The following is a 16,891-nucleotide window of genomic DNA, read 5'->3' on the forward strand; positions in this document are numbered from 1 at the left end:
GCACGTCCTCATACAGCAACGGTGCACTCACTCACTCGTTGCATACAAAGAGATTAGTTGATATCCATGTTATCCTTAAATACGACGGCTTCCTAAACCCCATTTATGCATATCCTTTTTGATCGTCTCAGCAAAACTTCTGTACTTGTCACAAGTTCCAATTATGCTTGTGACAAGGACTTCAAATATACTTAATAGGCTAGCTGTCTGTCACAAAGACTGATTGGATTTTTAATAGATTTTCAAGTTTTCCGCAACCATACATTTTGACATTTTCAGAAGGGGTTAACACACCTGGTGGTGTGAAGTGTGAGACTCATTGCTGGTGGTGGTCTGCTTGCCATGAATCAAACTTGCTGGATGTGACGATGTGCCCAAATGTATCACTTGATACATGATTTCAAGTCACTGAATTTGTATAAAAATGAATGCGACAAAACCCTTTCAATATTCACAAGAACTTTCTGCCAAATACAGAGTCGACTGTACAGTTCCAACCAACATAAAGAGACAGATGTCCAAACTTCTTTAAAACTCGGTTCACGAAACCGCCAAAACTCCAAAACTTTATAATGTGAAAAAAATGACAAGCAGTGTTGCTTTTATACAGTAAAGTATGTTTAACGTAAAAAAAAAAATTAAATAAAAACTCATTTACTGTCGCTATACAAATAAAAAAAATTAAAATACTATGATTAAAACCTGTTGAAAATGTATCGTGAAAACTTCACATCACAACGAATATTGACGAATCGCGAGAAAAAATCAAAAAGAATATTTGAAATTGGATTATTCTTTTTAATTTTACCTTTCTACCTCAATTCCTTGGGAACAAAAATCCGTAAACAAAACAAAAAAGTCCTGCCTGAAGAACCGAGATTCCCCGCCGCTTTCTACTCGTCATTTTTTTTTCATGGAAAACATGACACTGTGACGTTAATTCCTTGTGATGCTGATTCCGTGTGACGTTGATTCCGCGTGACGCTGATTCAGCCAAACATATTGTCCCTGGAAACAGTCTCGCACGCCGAGAAGAGTGATACCGGTGTCAGTCACAATGACAACATAACTTCATTGTCACACATATGTACCTGGTCATCGTCACTGTCACGTGCGCTGTTCTGTTTTATGGTCAGAAACTGGGGGGGAAGTAGTTGGTCCAACTTTTAATCTGTTTTCAATCGCCTAAAACGTCAGTCAAAGTTTTTTGCATTGAAAACGGAAAAAATATATATTTGATATTTTTTTATGAATAGGTTCAATATATACAACACATGTGAAGTTAAACGAAATTATAAAAACACAATTTGAAAAATATTGACAATCTGTATTACTTAGTCCATTACCCAAGAATCCCCTAGTCCAGAATTATCGCGAAAGACACAAGCCGCATTGTCAACTGCGCGCCATACACTTCCTCTTATTGTAAAAAACAACAACTCCGTGGTTTAGTGGGTAGAGCGTCTGCCCGTAGAGAGAACGTCGCTGGTTCGATCTCCGTTAATAGATGGTACTTGTTTTTACCCTGCCTGGCGCTCGGCATCATGACAAATTCATAACAAAATCCATACCAGGTAACAGGAGACACGCCTTAAAAGAGAGCGGTGTAAGAACTCAATTAACAATGTCAATATCGGGTGTGACCACTACTGTGTTGGTGCAGGCGAGGCTGCGGCAGCGCATAGAAGACATCAGAAGATTTGGAGATTTGCCAAATGGGTGAGTGAGTGAGTGAGTTGGGTTTAACGCCGCTTTTAACAGTATTCCAGTCATATCACGGCGTGTCAGCTTAATGTGGGAGGAAAGCCCGAAGTGATGCAGGTCTCAGACGTTTACCCCTTCGGTGAAACCCACGAGCACGGGTATGGTGCTGACAAACCTAGAAACATAATCGGGGCGAACCGGGATTCGAACCCACAATCATAGGTTTCTGGCGTGCCCAAGGGACGCAACTCTGCACAGCGAATCGCGGCGCCTTAGACGACTGGGCCACCCGTGCCCCCTTTGCCCAATGGAGCTACCGGCTGGTTCTGGTGCTGTCGTAGGCGTCCTTCTATCTCTTCCCAGACATGTTCTATTGGGGAGAGGTCTGGAGAAACAGCCAGCCATGACAGTACAGCAATTTTATCCTAGTGCAACGTGACGTTACGTCCCTGCATTTTCACAAAGGGTAGGGCATGATCTCGAACGATGTCGTTCCGGTAGCGTACGACATTCAAAAAACCATTACCAATGATGAGTTGTATTCTCCCATGAGTTGTGATGCCACCCCATATCATTACACTTCCACCTCCAAACTGACGACGTTGGGTAACGCAAGTGTCGCTAAAACGTTGTCCTGGACGCCTGCAGACCCTTGCACAACCATCAGAGCAATCCAGATGAAACATGGACTATCTCTGAACTGTCCCATTAACTGGCCTCTGAACCTCAGATGCTGTCTACTTTAAGCTAAGGATGCCTGTCGGAGACGTGGAAAAAATTGGCCGAATCGCTGAACGTAGGGGCCGGATGTTGTTCTCCATTAACCGGCTACGTACGGTTCTGCCACTAACTGGTATCAACTCAGGAATTGTCCGAGCTGTTAATTTGGCAGTTTGGTATCGAATATGGTTGTCTTGTTGACGTGACATCACAAATGGACGACCAGCCCGTGGCAAGTAATGAGTGCTGCCCTGTCGGAGATTAAGTATCGAAAAAGATGATATTGTGTTTGGATGAACATTACAATGTCTGGCAACCGCGCACATGCAGGGATGATGATTTTAATGAGAACCTTACAGCTGAAAAATCACATCTAAATGTGATCCTAAATGCGCTCTTCACATAAAAAAACATGCTCTCAACAAACACGAAAACATCCAAATTGTGTGCCCTGCATTAACATGCACTTGCACATTGTGAATCTTCATAAATATGTATTGGACGATGCATTACTTAATTTCAGAATAAATGCATATAATTGAACTTTATACGAAGTGCAGGTACACAGTTGGCAAAACTGACATGAAATCTGCCCTTTTGTAACTCATCAACAATCCTGACCACGATATTTTCCGGCAACAAACTAAGCACACACACGTGCACGTTCCCGGGTAGTAAATTTGGACTTGTCCCAGCCCATGTTACAATGCAAACGTGGTCAAAGGGAAGCAACTCTCTTTGTGATGTCTTATTCCATCCAATGACGTATATAGATCTAGGAACTTTTTTGTTCCATCATGGAGTATCTGTGGAACTGTTATCAAGTTCAAATCACAGATTACTTGGTAGAGTCATGTTACTAGTTGTCAAGCAGACATCTCCAGACAGTGCTTGTGGTTTTGCTGCCTGGCAAGCATTGCATAAAATTAATACTATTCTTAATGTCGTTCTTCAGGGTTTAAAAATGTAGTTTACAACTGTACTGTCCCTTCTCAATGTTGACCTTGATAACATGACAACAAGACTCAGACAAACATAGAACCAAATGTACTTTATTTACATTCTCCTAAAACAGAATATGAATACAACAAAATATGAAAATTGTGTTAATCATGCATTCAAAGCCAACCTCAACTCCAGATAACACAGGTTGGTTTATCAGTTGTAGCTGGATCACTCAGGGTACATGGGGTTTTATGCATCCCGTGCGTTTGAAACCACAAGTTGGAGGGATGCATAAAACCCCATGTACCCTGGGCAATCCTGCTTCAACAAATTTATCTTACCGACATGTTTTAATATTACATTTAAAATAATTCAAACAAATGTAAAATTGATAGAAAATTGTTCGATTGAGCTGAAATACGCTGGCACTTTGTCATGTGACTTCCATTGACTCGGAAAGAGCATGCGTCTTTTTACTTTGAAGCGGGGTATAAGGGATTTATTCTGCCTCGTAGAAATCCACATGCAGCCTGTATTGCTTATGGTGGGGTATAAGAGATTTATTTCCCTGTTGAGAAATTTATTCCCCTCCAAGGCGGGTAACCCAGTATTTTATCAAGATCACGTGGACCAATCAGATCTCATCATTCTGACATGGAGGTATGATCAAGGTGCTCATACCACCTCTGTGGGCAGACTGGCAAGTTGTTTGTCAGTGTTGTATAGTTCTCAGAACACCCAAAGTGTCCAGCATTTTACTTTCACGTGTGGAAATTAAATTACGAAAATATTTTATCCTATTCATATTTTTCATGACTGAACATTTGTGACAGCATCTTGGAGTATTCCAAAAGTAAGAGACTACAAGTACTTGGCAATACTTCAGTTTTGTCCAAGATGGTCATAAAAAATACAGTTGATACATCTTCTATTATTTGTTTGTTGTTTAAAGTCACATTCAGCAATATTCCAGCACCCTCTTATGAAACTGGAAATTACTCAATTCTGATTGGTCAGAGGTTGTCAAATCACAATAATCCCCCCTCTGACTGAAACAGACAATTTGACCTCTGCATCACCAGAGAAGCTAATATTCATAGATAGTACTTTCTTTTATATCAAATAATACTTAAACAATTAAAGGTTACAAAATGTTGCGGTCACTACAATATTCAAAGGATGTATGTCATTACATTTCATGCAGAAAATACATAGAAATATAAAAAGATATTAAGTTTTGTGAGAATAGAGAGCTTGGAATTTTGGCCCTTTTCTATATACGACTGTGTTGTCCAAAGTGATGCAGGTTTGGGATGTTTACTGCTCTGATGAAATAGACTAGCTTGGTACGGACAAACCAAGACTCACTCCATGGTGAACTGATGAAATACACTAGCATGGTATGGACAAACCAAGACTCCATGGTGAACTGATGACATACACTAGCATGGTATGGACAAACCAAGACTCCATGGTGAACTGATGAAATAGACTAGCATGGTATGGACAAACCAAGACTCCATGGTGAACTGATGAAATACACTGGCATGGTATGGACAAACCAAGACTCCATGGTGAACTGATGACATACACTGGCATGGTATGGACAAACCAAGAATCCATGGTGAACTGATGAAAAACACTAGCATGGTATGGACAAACCAAGAATCCATGGTGAACTGATGAAATACACTAGCATGGTATGGACATACCAAGAATCCATGGTGAACTGATGACATACTGGGGAAATAGGACAATTGTGTTCAGACAGACTTGTGTCCCTTGGTCCAGTCGCAGGATGTGGAGCAGTAACTGTAACCATTATGTCTCAGGAATATAATCTCATTACATGTACAAACAGTGGAGCTAACAAAGGAATCCATTCTTTAGATCCAATATCACATTGATTATAAAGAGGATGCATTGAGAGAAGTATACAGATTGTCCTTGATATCTTCATAGGCGCCAACTCTCACTCAGGTATTGAGAAAAAAGGAAGATGCGTTGATAGAAGTATACAGATTGTCCTTGATATCTTCATAGGTGCCAACTCTCACTCAGGTATTGAGAAAAAAGGAAGATGCGTTGATAGAAGTATACAGATTGTCCTTGATATCTTCATAGGCGCCAACTCTCACTCACGTATTGAGAAATAAGGAAGATGCGTTGATAGAAGTATACAGATTGTCCTTGATATCTTCATAGGCGCCAACTCTCACTCACGTATTGAGAAATAAGGAAGATGCGTTGATAGAAGTATACAGATTGTCCTTGATATCTTCATAGGCGCCAACTCTCACTCACGTATTGAGAAATAAGGAAGATGCGTTGATAGAAGTATACAGATTGTCCTTGATATCTTCATAGGCAAGCATCATCATGAGCAACAGCTTGTGGTCCTCCTGGACCACATTGAGTCTGCCGTACAGGCCCTTCAGCGCCTTGATGTACGAAGTCTGTATGACCTTCTCTTTATCCGACACAGCAATCAAGCCCAGCGTCTTCCCATATGCCGTCGCATTGGCTCGGGTCTCTGCCGCTGAAATCAAAACCAAGTTTCAAATTCTTTGCACCAAAGTACATTGATTACATTTTTTTCTATCTAAGTGGCTACACAATTTGTTAAGCATGATATTACTAAGATTACCAGATTACAACAGATTACAACAGACCCTGTGATACATGTTTCCCTGTGGAACACTTAGGATCACCTCTACATAAGGCTTAAAAAAAATATAAAAGAATTGGTTTTCAGGCAATGACTTATATAGAGTGGGCAGGCGGTGTGGTTTTTTTTCACTTGTTCAAACAAGTATGGAACCAAATATACAGTTGTGTACCATCAACCTGGGAAAGGGCCTCCCTTCATAAACAGGCAAACTCCTATTGCTGCCATGACCTTCACACGAGATGCACAGTAAAGCAGTGTGCATTTAAAGTAAGTAACTGCATGCTTTATTGGATAGCATTGTTTTAAAGTAGCAGAATTTTTAATCTTTTTTCGAAAATGGAAATAAAACCGAAACATGTGGCAGACTTGATGATGCTGGCTGTGCCTGAGAACCAAGACTATTATTTTTTTTAGCCTGACACTTGCTAGAAGTAGCCACAGTTTGTGGTCTGGTATGATATCTATCAGACACAGTGATATGTTTGTGATATATCTCTCTGACACAGCGAATGTTTACTGTACTGCACTGTACCTTGGTTGGAGATCTGCTCGGTGAGCCTCAAGGTCTCCTTCACCTCCAGTGAATGCTGCTGGTAGAACACCTCTCGCTCACTCTCAATCTGAACGACAATCACAGCATCAACATGACATACACGGACACGACAAAATGTCTCAATCTGAACGACAATCACAGCATCGACATGACATACACGGACACGACAAAATGTCTCAATCTGAACGACAATCACAGCATCAACATGACATACACGGACACGACAAAATGTCTCAATCTGGACGACAATCACAGCATCAACATGACATACACGGACACGACAAAATGTCTCAATCTGAACGACAATCACAGCATCGACATGACATACACGGACACGACAAAATGTCTCAATCTGAACGACAATCACAGCATCGACATGACATACACGGACACAACAAAATGTCTCAATCTGGACAACAATCACAGCATCGACATGACATACACGGACACGACAAAATGTCTCAATCTGGACAACAATCACAGCATCAACATGACATACACGGACACGACAAAATGTCTCAATCTGAACGACAATCACAGCAAAGACATGACATACACGGACACGACAAAATGTCTCAATCTGGACAACAATCACAGCATCAACATGACATACATGGACACGACAAAATGTCTCAATCTGAACGACAATCACAGCAAAGACATGACATACACGGACACGACAAAATGTCTCAATCTGAACGACAATCACAGCAAAGACATGACATACACGGACACGACAAAATGTCTCAATCTGAACGACAATCACAGCATCGACATGACATACACGGACACGACAAAATGTCTCAATCTGGACAACAATCACAGCAAAGACATGACATACACGGACACGACAAAATGTCTCAATCTGAACGACAATCACAGCAAAGACATGACATACACGGACACGACAAAATGTCTCAATCTGGACAACAATCACAGCATCAACATGACATACACGGACACGACAAAATGTCTCAATCTGAACGACAATCACAGCAAAGACATGACATACACGGACACGACAAAATGTCTCAATCTGGACAACAATCACAGCATCAACATGACATACACGGACACGACAAAATGTCTCAATCTGAACGACAATCACAGCAAAGACATGACATACACGGACACGACAAAATGTCTCAATCTGAACGACAATCACAGCAAAGACATGACATACACGGACACGACAAAATGTCTCAATCTGGACGACAATCACAGCATCAACATGACATACACGGACACGACAAAATGTCACATTAAAGCCAGCCAGGAAACTGACTGAGGAAACTGACATGGCCAACACACGCCTACAGCTGTTTACTTGGTGGCATTCAAGGAAGTGAGCACAGAAAGATCATATCTCCAGGACCCCAACCTCGTTATAAAAACTGTAAAATGTTTTATTGCTGCTTGCGGTCAAGAAATAGATCCTTAGGTTACACAAAAACAATTTTTTACCAAAATAAGTAATTGGTCAACTCTTGATAACATCACTCCCAATGCTGTACACAACCATTCAGCTGTAAAATCTTGTACCTCCCACAAGTGACACAGACAACTCACTAACCACTGACTTCTTCACAATAACATTATATATCATGAGGCTTGTAGTCAAAAGATGCTTAAAGTTCATGACATATTTCCAAATTTGCTACCTACACTAGATGCCCCACATTCCAGGCTGACCTCGTTTACAGTGTAACACCATCCCTGTCCCCATTTGTCCCTCCCTCCATCTGTCCCTCCCTCCCTCCCTCAATCAGTCCATCACTCCCTCCTTTCGTCCTCACTCCATCTGTCCCTCCCACCCTCCTACCTCAAACTGTCCCTGTCCCTCTCTTTAGGGGCGGTCGGGTAGCCCAGTGGTTAAAGCGTTCGCTCGTCACGCCGAAGACCCGGGTTCGATTCCCGACATGGGTACAATGTGTGAAGCCCATTTCTGGTGTCCCCCGCCGTGATATTGGTGGAATATTGCTAAAAGCGGCATAAAACCATACTCATTCACTCACTCACTCTCTCCATCTCTCCTTGCTCTCTCTATCTGTCCATCCCTCTCTCCATCCGTCCTACTCTCCAACTGTCCCTCCATCCTTCTATCAGCCCCTCCCCGTATCTGTCCCTCCCTCTCTGTCTCTGTCCCTCCCTCTCTCCTTCCTAGTCTGGTACGAACCTGAAGAATGGTCTGCCTCATCAACCGCTCGAAAACCTCATTGGGGATGCTGATCTTTCCCATCTGGAAGTATTCCACGTCCGCATGATACCCGGCATCGCACGTCCCCGCCGGCTCACACACCGCACACACTGTCTTGTTACTGCACTCGTTGGGACAACAACTGGGACAGCAGGTGCCTGCAGTGTTGCACATAGCCTGACATCAATAACCCGAAGGCAGCTCCCCTACACTGAGTCTCACCTTCAATGCACTGGTTAAAGAGTACATGCTGCAGGAGTCAAAATTCCTTGTTGAAATTGCTTTGTTAAAATAGTAATTGGATCTAAAATGCGATAAAACATTAATGCGACTTCCAAATGGTACCGCTGACCATCTTTATTATTGCTCTGTGGCACACTTGAAAGAAAATACAGATCTACCCCAGCACAGACAGGGGAGGGGAGGTTTGGGGAATAGCACGGGTGTGAGTTGGGTTTAACACCGCTTTAAACAGTATTCCAGTTATATCATGATGTGTCAGCTTAATGTTGGAGGAAAGCAGGTCTTAGACGCTTACCACTTTGGTGAAACCCACCAGCATGGGTAAGGTGCTGACAAACCTAGAACCATAATCGGTGCGAACCAGAATTAGAACCCACAATCATAGGTTTCTGGCGTGCCCAAGAGACACAAATCTGCACAGCGAATTGCGGCGCCTTAGACGACTGGGCCACCCGTGCCCTCCAGCATGGTACAGAATAGAAAGGTGTGCCCCTTACCGCCGAGTCTCTCTCGAACCTTGTGGTGGAAGTCCCTCTCCATCTCGGGCCTGCTCTTGCGGTACATGGCCAAGGGGTGTTTCGTGCCCTCATTCTTGATAGTGTTGAACACTAGGCTCTCGAACACCGAGTGGTAATCTTTGCCGAACATGGCATGGACCTTGCCCACTTCGTTGGGTCTGCAATCAGTTAAACATTCAGTTACCATTGTTACCATAATAATACAAAATTATGCATTCAACTCTAGAAAGGACTTTCAAAATGTGTTTGAAGTGTGGAAAAAGTGTACTAGAATATCAATTCAGATAATAATTACATTTAATAAACTTTTTTTAATAGGCCAAGGTCACACTCAATGTTCATTTCAGAATGCGGACATGGGGACTTTTACACACAAAATAAACATATGGAGCAAAAGATATATATCACCGCGCCTACATGTCCAAATACTATAATATGTTTAGATTGCACCTTTGACTAACACACTCAGCTTCATCAATCTTTGTCAAATTTGGAAGTAAACACATTTTAACATTTGGAATAAAACAATCATTTGTTGTAACCTCAAAATTCTTCAGTTAGCCTTAGTTACCATAGGTTTAGCATGTTTAGCGATAACTTCTGAATGAATTGACCGTTGCGGCGTAGCATGATTTGATTGGCTGGTATAATATATATATAGTGCAACTGGTGTACTGACGTGAGCTTAAAATTGTTTTCCTGAACATGGCTGTTGAAAGAACTGAAGAAAGTGAACTTCTTTAACACAGACTGGAAGAATGAACTCTCTTTAAAAAGTGAATAAATAAAATGTGAAATGTTAAAAAAAAAATTAAATACATAAAGAGACACTGACAAGTTGAGTTCCTGATGGATAACAAAAAAAAGTAACATTCTCTAAGTGTTATGTCTGTATTTCAAAACATTTGTGGGTCCCCTGGTTTCAGCAAATTTCCCTAATTCTCAGAAAGGTAGGAGTCAGTGGGCCACACTTTTCCAGTTTCTGAAATGACCACTGCACACTTCACACTACATGGAAGATGTCATCAAGCTACAAGAAGGGGGAGTGGAGTGACACTGCCAGTACATGGAAGATGTCATCAAGCTACAAGAAGGGGGAGAGGAGTGACACTGCCAGTGCATGGAAGATGTCATCAAGCTACAAGGGGGGGTGGAGTGACACTGCCAGTGCATGGAAGATGTCATCAAGCTCCAAGAAGGGGGAGTGGAGTGACACTGCCAGTGCATGGAAGATGTCATCAAGCTCCAAGAAGGGGGAGTGGAGTGACACTGCCAGTGCATGGAAGATGTCATCAAGCTACAAGAAGGGGGAGTGGAGTGACACTGCCAGTGCATGGAAGATGTCATCAAGCTACAAGAAGGGGGAGTGGAGTGACACTGCCAGTGCATGGAAGATGTCATCAAGCTCCAAGAAGGGGGAGTGGAGTGACACTGCCAGTGCATGGAAGATGTCATCAAGCTACAAGAAGGGGGAGTGGAGTGACACTGCCAGTGCAGAAACCTCAACACTCCTGAAAGCCCAACCTCAGATGGACCAACAAACACTTGTTCAGTTTTCCTGATGAGGATTGCCTCATCAATTTGGAATAAACTATTTATATGCCTTCAATATATATATACCAGTCGCCAAAAACGAGCTTCTGTTATATTTGTGAGACGCTCCCCGTGACTGCCCGTTGTTCCCTCGTAAGAAAACCGGGCAAAATGAAATCTCAACAGAGCAACCTTTTTCCCAAAATGATTTTGGACTTAGCGAAGCAAAAGCCCTCCCCCTGTGGCACTGGATGAATGGGCTTCACACATTGTACCCATGCTGACACCAGCTTTAGGACACTTTTATCATTTTACTTTTCACAGATTTATTCCAGCTTTTCCACACAAGGAATATCATATGAATAAAAAAAACCAGCTATGTCAATCATTTATTTACTTATATGAAAGTTATTCTGACGTGGAGTTAAAACTGCAGCTGGCTTCTGGAATCACTGATAGTGATGTAGACATGGTATTCATTTTATATTGTCTATATTAGAGGGAGACATAATCAAAATAAATATTTTATGTTCAATTTAATTTTTTTCAGCTGCTTTTCAGTAGGGACAGCAGGCCCGTGAAACGAAATATAAAATGTGTGGGCTGAACCACTAGGCTGCTAGGCTGGGGCAAATCACAAAGTCAGGATACGATACAAAGGACATCCCAACTTGATTTCATTTCCCAAGCCAGTAGGCTCCACAACCCCACATATAATATAACAAGTGTAAAGAACCATGAGGTGAGGTAAATTGGGTTTAACATCGCGTCCAAGATTATCGCACTTATATAGCGATGTGCATGCACGTGTGTGTGTGTGTGTGTGGCTGCTTGTACGAGTCCGGACTGATGCCTATTTATAGTGCTAGCTCACTGAGATACCATGCCGCAGTTTAACACGAATACCCCACTCAGACACAGTATACTGACTCCGAGCTGACCAGTCCTTGTTTTAGCCCCTTAATGCCGAGCATCAGACAGGGTAACAACAAGTAGCATCTTTTAACGTCTTTTGGTATGACGCAGCCGGGGATCAAACCCCGGACCTTCCGCTCTCCGGGCGGATGCTCTACCACTAGACCACAGAGGCGGTCTTAAAGAACTATGAAACACAGCTGCCTACCTCAGGAAGTATTGAAGTGAGAGGTCCACATCGATGATCATCTTGTCCTTGGTGAACACCGACACTTTGGCGGAGATAGTGTGAGCTGTGCTGCTGAAGTAGATGAGATCAACGTCGGGGCCGAGGACATAGCAGCCTGGGTACAGCACCCTGTTCCGGTCAACAGACCCCGTCAAACGACTCTGGCGCAACGCGACCTGCATGGTCAATCATTAATGTTGCAGTCAAACGCTTCAATTACGATAAACAAGAAAGTGAGAGTTTATAGCCGCTCAGAGCAATATTCCAGTGACCAGATATGGGCCTAACACTTAGTACCCTCCTGGGGATGAAAACCTGGGTCTTGAGCTTACACCACCAATCGATGAAGAATTACACATATATTTTTGAAGAAATGTTTTTTTACTGAAAAGCAGTTATTGTGTGAAGCGGCTAAACTTCTGTAGTGTAATTAACACAAATGTAGCTAAAGAAACTCGGAGCCGTTACAGGCACAGGAGTAATGACAAAGATCCTAAGGTTTGGAAACCAAGTACATGAAGGTACACCAAAACTATAAAACAAAAACAATCCTTTCAAAATGAATTATTATGTTTAAGTTCAACTGAGAGTGAGTGATGTAATATTGAAGGTGAGGTGAAATGGGTTTAATTTCACCTCGAAGATTATAGCACCTATATAGTGTGTGTCTCTGTGTGCGTGTGTGTGTATGCATGTGCTTGCGCGTATGCGTGCGTGTGGGTGTGCATTCGTGTGTGCATGAGCATGCATGTGCATGTGTGCGTGCGTGCGTAGGTGTGTTTGTGCCTGTGCGTGTAGGTGTGCGTGTAGGTGTGCGTGTAGGTGTGCGTGCGTGCTGTGTGAAACAGTTATTCCAGACACAAACAGTCAGAACTTAAAACCTGTTTCAGTGAGGAGATACATACATCGGTACACTGCTACTTACGTGGTAATAATTAATGTATTCAAAGCTTGAGGAGAAAATGCCACAAAATACGACAAGACATGCAATGATGACAAGAGCAATAATTCCCAGAATCCTCTTGGTACGGGAGAAGGTGGAGTGGGCAGTGCACAGCTGTTGGTAGAAGCGGACGACCACTGTGCCCACACAGTTCAACCAGCAGAGTCTTGTACACTCATACGCCTCCCTAGAACACAGCAACATGGGGAATATATTGAACATATCAACCAGCAGTCTCATACACTAATACGCCTCCCTAGAACACAGCAACATGGAAACATATTGAATATATCAACCAGCAGTCTCATACACTCATACGCCTCCCTAGAACACAGCAGCATGGGGAATATATTGAACATATCAACCAGCAGTCTCATACACCTCCCTAGAACACAGCAACATGGGGGATATATTGATTATATCAACCAGCAGTCTCGTACACTCATACGCCTCCCTAGAACACAGCAACATGGGGGATATATTGAACATATCAACCAGCAGTCTCATACACTCATACGCCTCCCTAGAACACAGCAACATGGGAACATATTGAACATATCAACCAGCAGTCTCATACACCTCCCTAGAACACAGCAACATGGGGGATATATTGATTATATCAACCAGCAGTCTCGTACACTCATACGCCTCCCTAGAACACAGCAACATGGGGGATATATTGAACATATCAACCAGCAGTCTCATACACTCATACGCCTCCCTAGAACACAGCAACATGGGAACATATCAACCAGCAGTCTCATATGCCTCCCTAGAACACAGCAACATGGGAACATATTGAACATATCAACCAGCAGTCTCATACACTCATACGCCTCCCTAGAACACAGCAACATGGGAACATATTGAACATATCAACCAGCAGTCTCATACACTCATAAGCCTCCCTAGAACACAGCAGCATGGGGAATATATTGAACATATCAACCAGCAGTCTCATACACCTCCCTAGAACACAGCAACATGGGGGATATATTGATTATATCAACCAGCAGTCTCGTACACTCATACGCCTCCCTAGAACACAGCAACATGGGGGATATATTGAACATATCAACCAGCAGTCTCATACACTCATACGCCTCCCTAGAACACAGCAACATGGGAACATATCAACCAGCAGTCTCATATGCCTCCCTAGAACACAGCAACATGGGAACATATTGAACATATCAACCAGCAGTCTCATACACTCATACGCCTCCCTAGAACACAGCAACATGGGAACATATTGAACATATCAACCAGCAGTCTCATACACTCATACGCCTCCCTAGAACACAGCAACATGGGAACATATTGAACATATCAACCAGCAGTCTCATACACTCATACGCCTCCCTAGAGCACAGCAACATGGGAACATATTGAACATATCAACCAGCAGTCTCATACACTCATACGCCTCCCTAGAACACAGCAACATGGGAACATATTGAACATATCAACCAGCAGTCTCATACACTCATACGCCTCCCTAGAACACAGCAACATGGGAACATATTGAACATATCAACCAGCAGTCTCATACACTCATACGCCTCCCTAGAACACAGCAACATGGGGAATATATTGAATATATCAACCAGCAGTCTCATACACTCATACGCCTCCCTAGAACACAGCAACATGGGGGATATATTGAACAAATCAACCATACATTGAACATATCAACCAGCAGTCTCATACACTCATACGCGTCCCTAGAACACAGCAACATGGGGATATATTGAACAAATCAACCATACATTGAACACATCAACCAGCAGAGTCCAGTACATGTACAATTTTTATGCTTTCCGTAAAAGGCGACTGTGCTTGTCATAAGAAGCAACTAATGGGATTGGGTGGTCAGACTTGCTGGCCTGGTTGATGCATGTCATCAATCACAATTGCGTGGTTCAATGCTCATGACATCAATCACTGGATTCTCTTGTCCAGACTCAATTATTTACAGACCACCGTCATATAGCTGGAAAATTGCTGAGTGCGGCGTTAAACAACTAACAAACAAACAAACAAACAAAATCAGCAGTTCAACATGGACAACTTCAGTTTCTCATTCTAGAACTTACACTTCGTCCTCTGGTGGGGGCCCGGTCCGCTCCATGTCATGCAGCTCAATGTCACCCAGCTCAGCGGGTGCATGGTAGTTTGGATTATCTTCTGCAGAATAACAATATTGTCTAATTTATTCACGCCATCAGGCCATCACACCATCAGGCCATCACACCATCACGTAATCACTCATCACGCCATCACCCCATCACACCATCAGGCCACCACACCATCAGGCCATCACACCATCAGGCCATCACACCATCAGGTCATCACATCATCACGCCATCATGTAATCACAAGATCACTCATCATGCCATCACACCATCACACCATCACGCCATCACACCATCAGGCCATCACACCATCAGGCCATCACACCATCAGGCCATCACACTATCAGGCCATCAGGTAATCACAAGATCACTCATCATGCCATCACACCATCACACCATCAACCCCATCAGGCTATCACACCATTAGGCCATCACACCATCAGGCCATCACATCATCACGCCATCATGTCATCAGGCCATCAAGCCCATCACGCCATCAAGCCCATCACACCAAGAGGCCATCAACCCCATCAGGCCATCAGGCCCATCACACCATCAGGCCCATCAAACCATTACGCCATCACACCATCAGGCCATCACATCATCAGGCCATCACACCATCAACCCCATCACGCCATCACACCATCAGGCCATCACACAATCAGGCCATCACACCATCACACCATCACACCATCAGGCCATCACACCATCAGGCCATCACACCATCAGGCCATCACACCAGCCAGCAGAGTGACAGAGGTAGACCAACCAGGGATACAGCTCAATCTCTGCATGTGTGTGTGGGGGGTTTACAGGCTACACTAAGGATGCAACCCACCATATGCACACAACACATCACCTAAGCAGGGCAAATATTGGGTTTGTGACCACATCTTTATCCTGGTACCTAAGATCCCAAATTCTCACAGTATGGTGCATTGTATTAGAACACCTGGCAAACCGTGCTCCTAGATTAGTCTGAGTCAAACTAAAGTCTGGACCAGGAGCTGAAATCTTGGACAACTGGGCCACTCATGCACTTAGAGTTCTCTGAGTCAAACCATAGTCTGGACCAGAAGCTCGTCTCTAACCCATCGGAGTGGGAGAGTGCTGCTTAACAATTTTCAGCAATATTCCAGCAATATCATGTGAGGATTCCGCTTCAAACAGTTTGTGTGAGGAATCGAACCCTGGCCTTGGGTTGAAAAGCGAATACTTTTACCACTCGGCTTCCTCACCACCATCTTACCTATGGATGCATATGGAGGCGGCCTGGGTTTGGTGTCCAGTCGCGGTGGGTTCGGCTCGCTGAAGGAGATGGTGGTCCCCATGACCGGCCTGGGATTAGTGTCTAGTGGCTGTGGCTCCGGCCCATTGATGAAGGTGGTGGTCGCCATGCCGTCCATGTCGGGGTCTGAAGCATCCAGTGCCAGCTGCAACATAACAGCCATTCAAGCAAGTCAGAGCCATCTACTGGGAAGAATGTGCACCTCATTGTCCGGGGTGAGTGAGTAGGGGTTTATGCCACTCATAGCAACATCGTAGATAGGGCTTCACAGCTTCAAACCTGACACAACAGTCAATA

At 43.4% G+C, this 16,891-nt stretch overlaps 1 protein-coding gene across 4 annotated transcripts in view; it reads right to left on the bottom strand.

The window, feature by feature from the left end:
• Positions 1-3,456: 3,456 nt before the first annotated feature.
• Positions 3,457-16,891, bottom strand: part of LOC124136804 — a 37,151-nt gene continuing 23,716 nt past the window's right edge. For all 4 annotated transcript variants that reach the window (XM_048380510.1, XM_048380508.1, XM_048380507.1 and 1 more), the window contains 8 exons: positions 16,556-16,739; positions 15,268-15,358; positions 13,154-13,358; positions 12,208-12,404; positions 9,531-9,709; positions 8,770-8,948; positions 6,573-6,660; positions 3,457-5,908 (listed from right to left, as the gene is read on the bottom strand). In XM_048380510.1, coding sequence (XP_048236467.1) covers positions 5,670-5,908; positions 6,573-6,660; positions 8,770-8,948; positions 9,531-9,709; positions 12,208-12,404; positions 13,154-13,358; positions 15,268-15,358; positions 16,556-16,739 — 1,362 coding nt within the window. In that variant the 3' untranslated portion in view covers positions 3,457-5,669. The remainder of the gene's footprint in view (positions 5,909-6,572; positions 6,661-8,769; positions 8,949-9,530; positions 9,710-12,207; positions 12,405-13,153; positions 13,359-15,267; positions 15,359-16,555; positions 16,740-16,891) is intronic.

Source organism: Haliotis rufescens, unplaced genomic scaffold (genome assembly GCF_023055435.1).
Source record: "Haliotis rufescens isolate VD_foot unplaced genomic scaffold, xgHalRufe1.0.p SCAF_31, whole genome shotgun sequence".
Taxonomy (NCBI): Eukaryota; Metazoa; Mollusca; class Gastropoda; order Lepetellida; family Haliotidae; genus Haliotis; species Haliotis rufescens.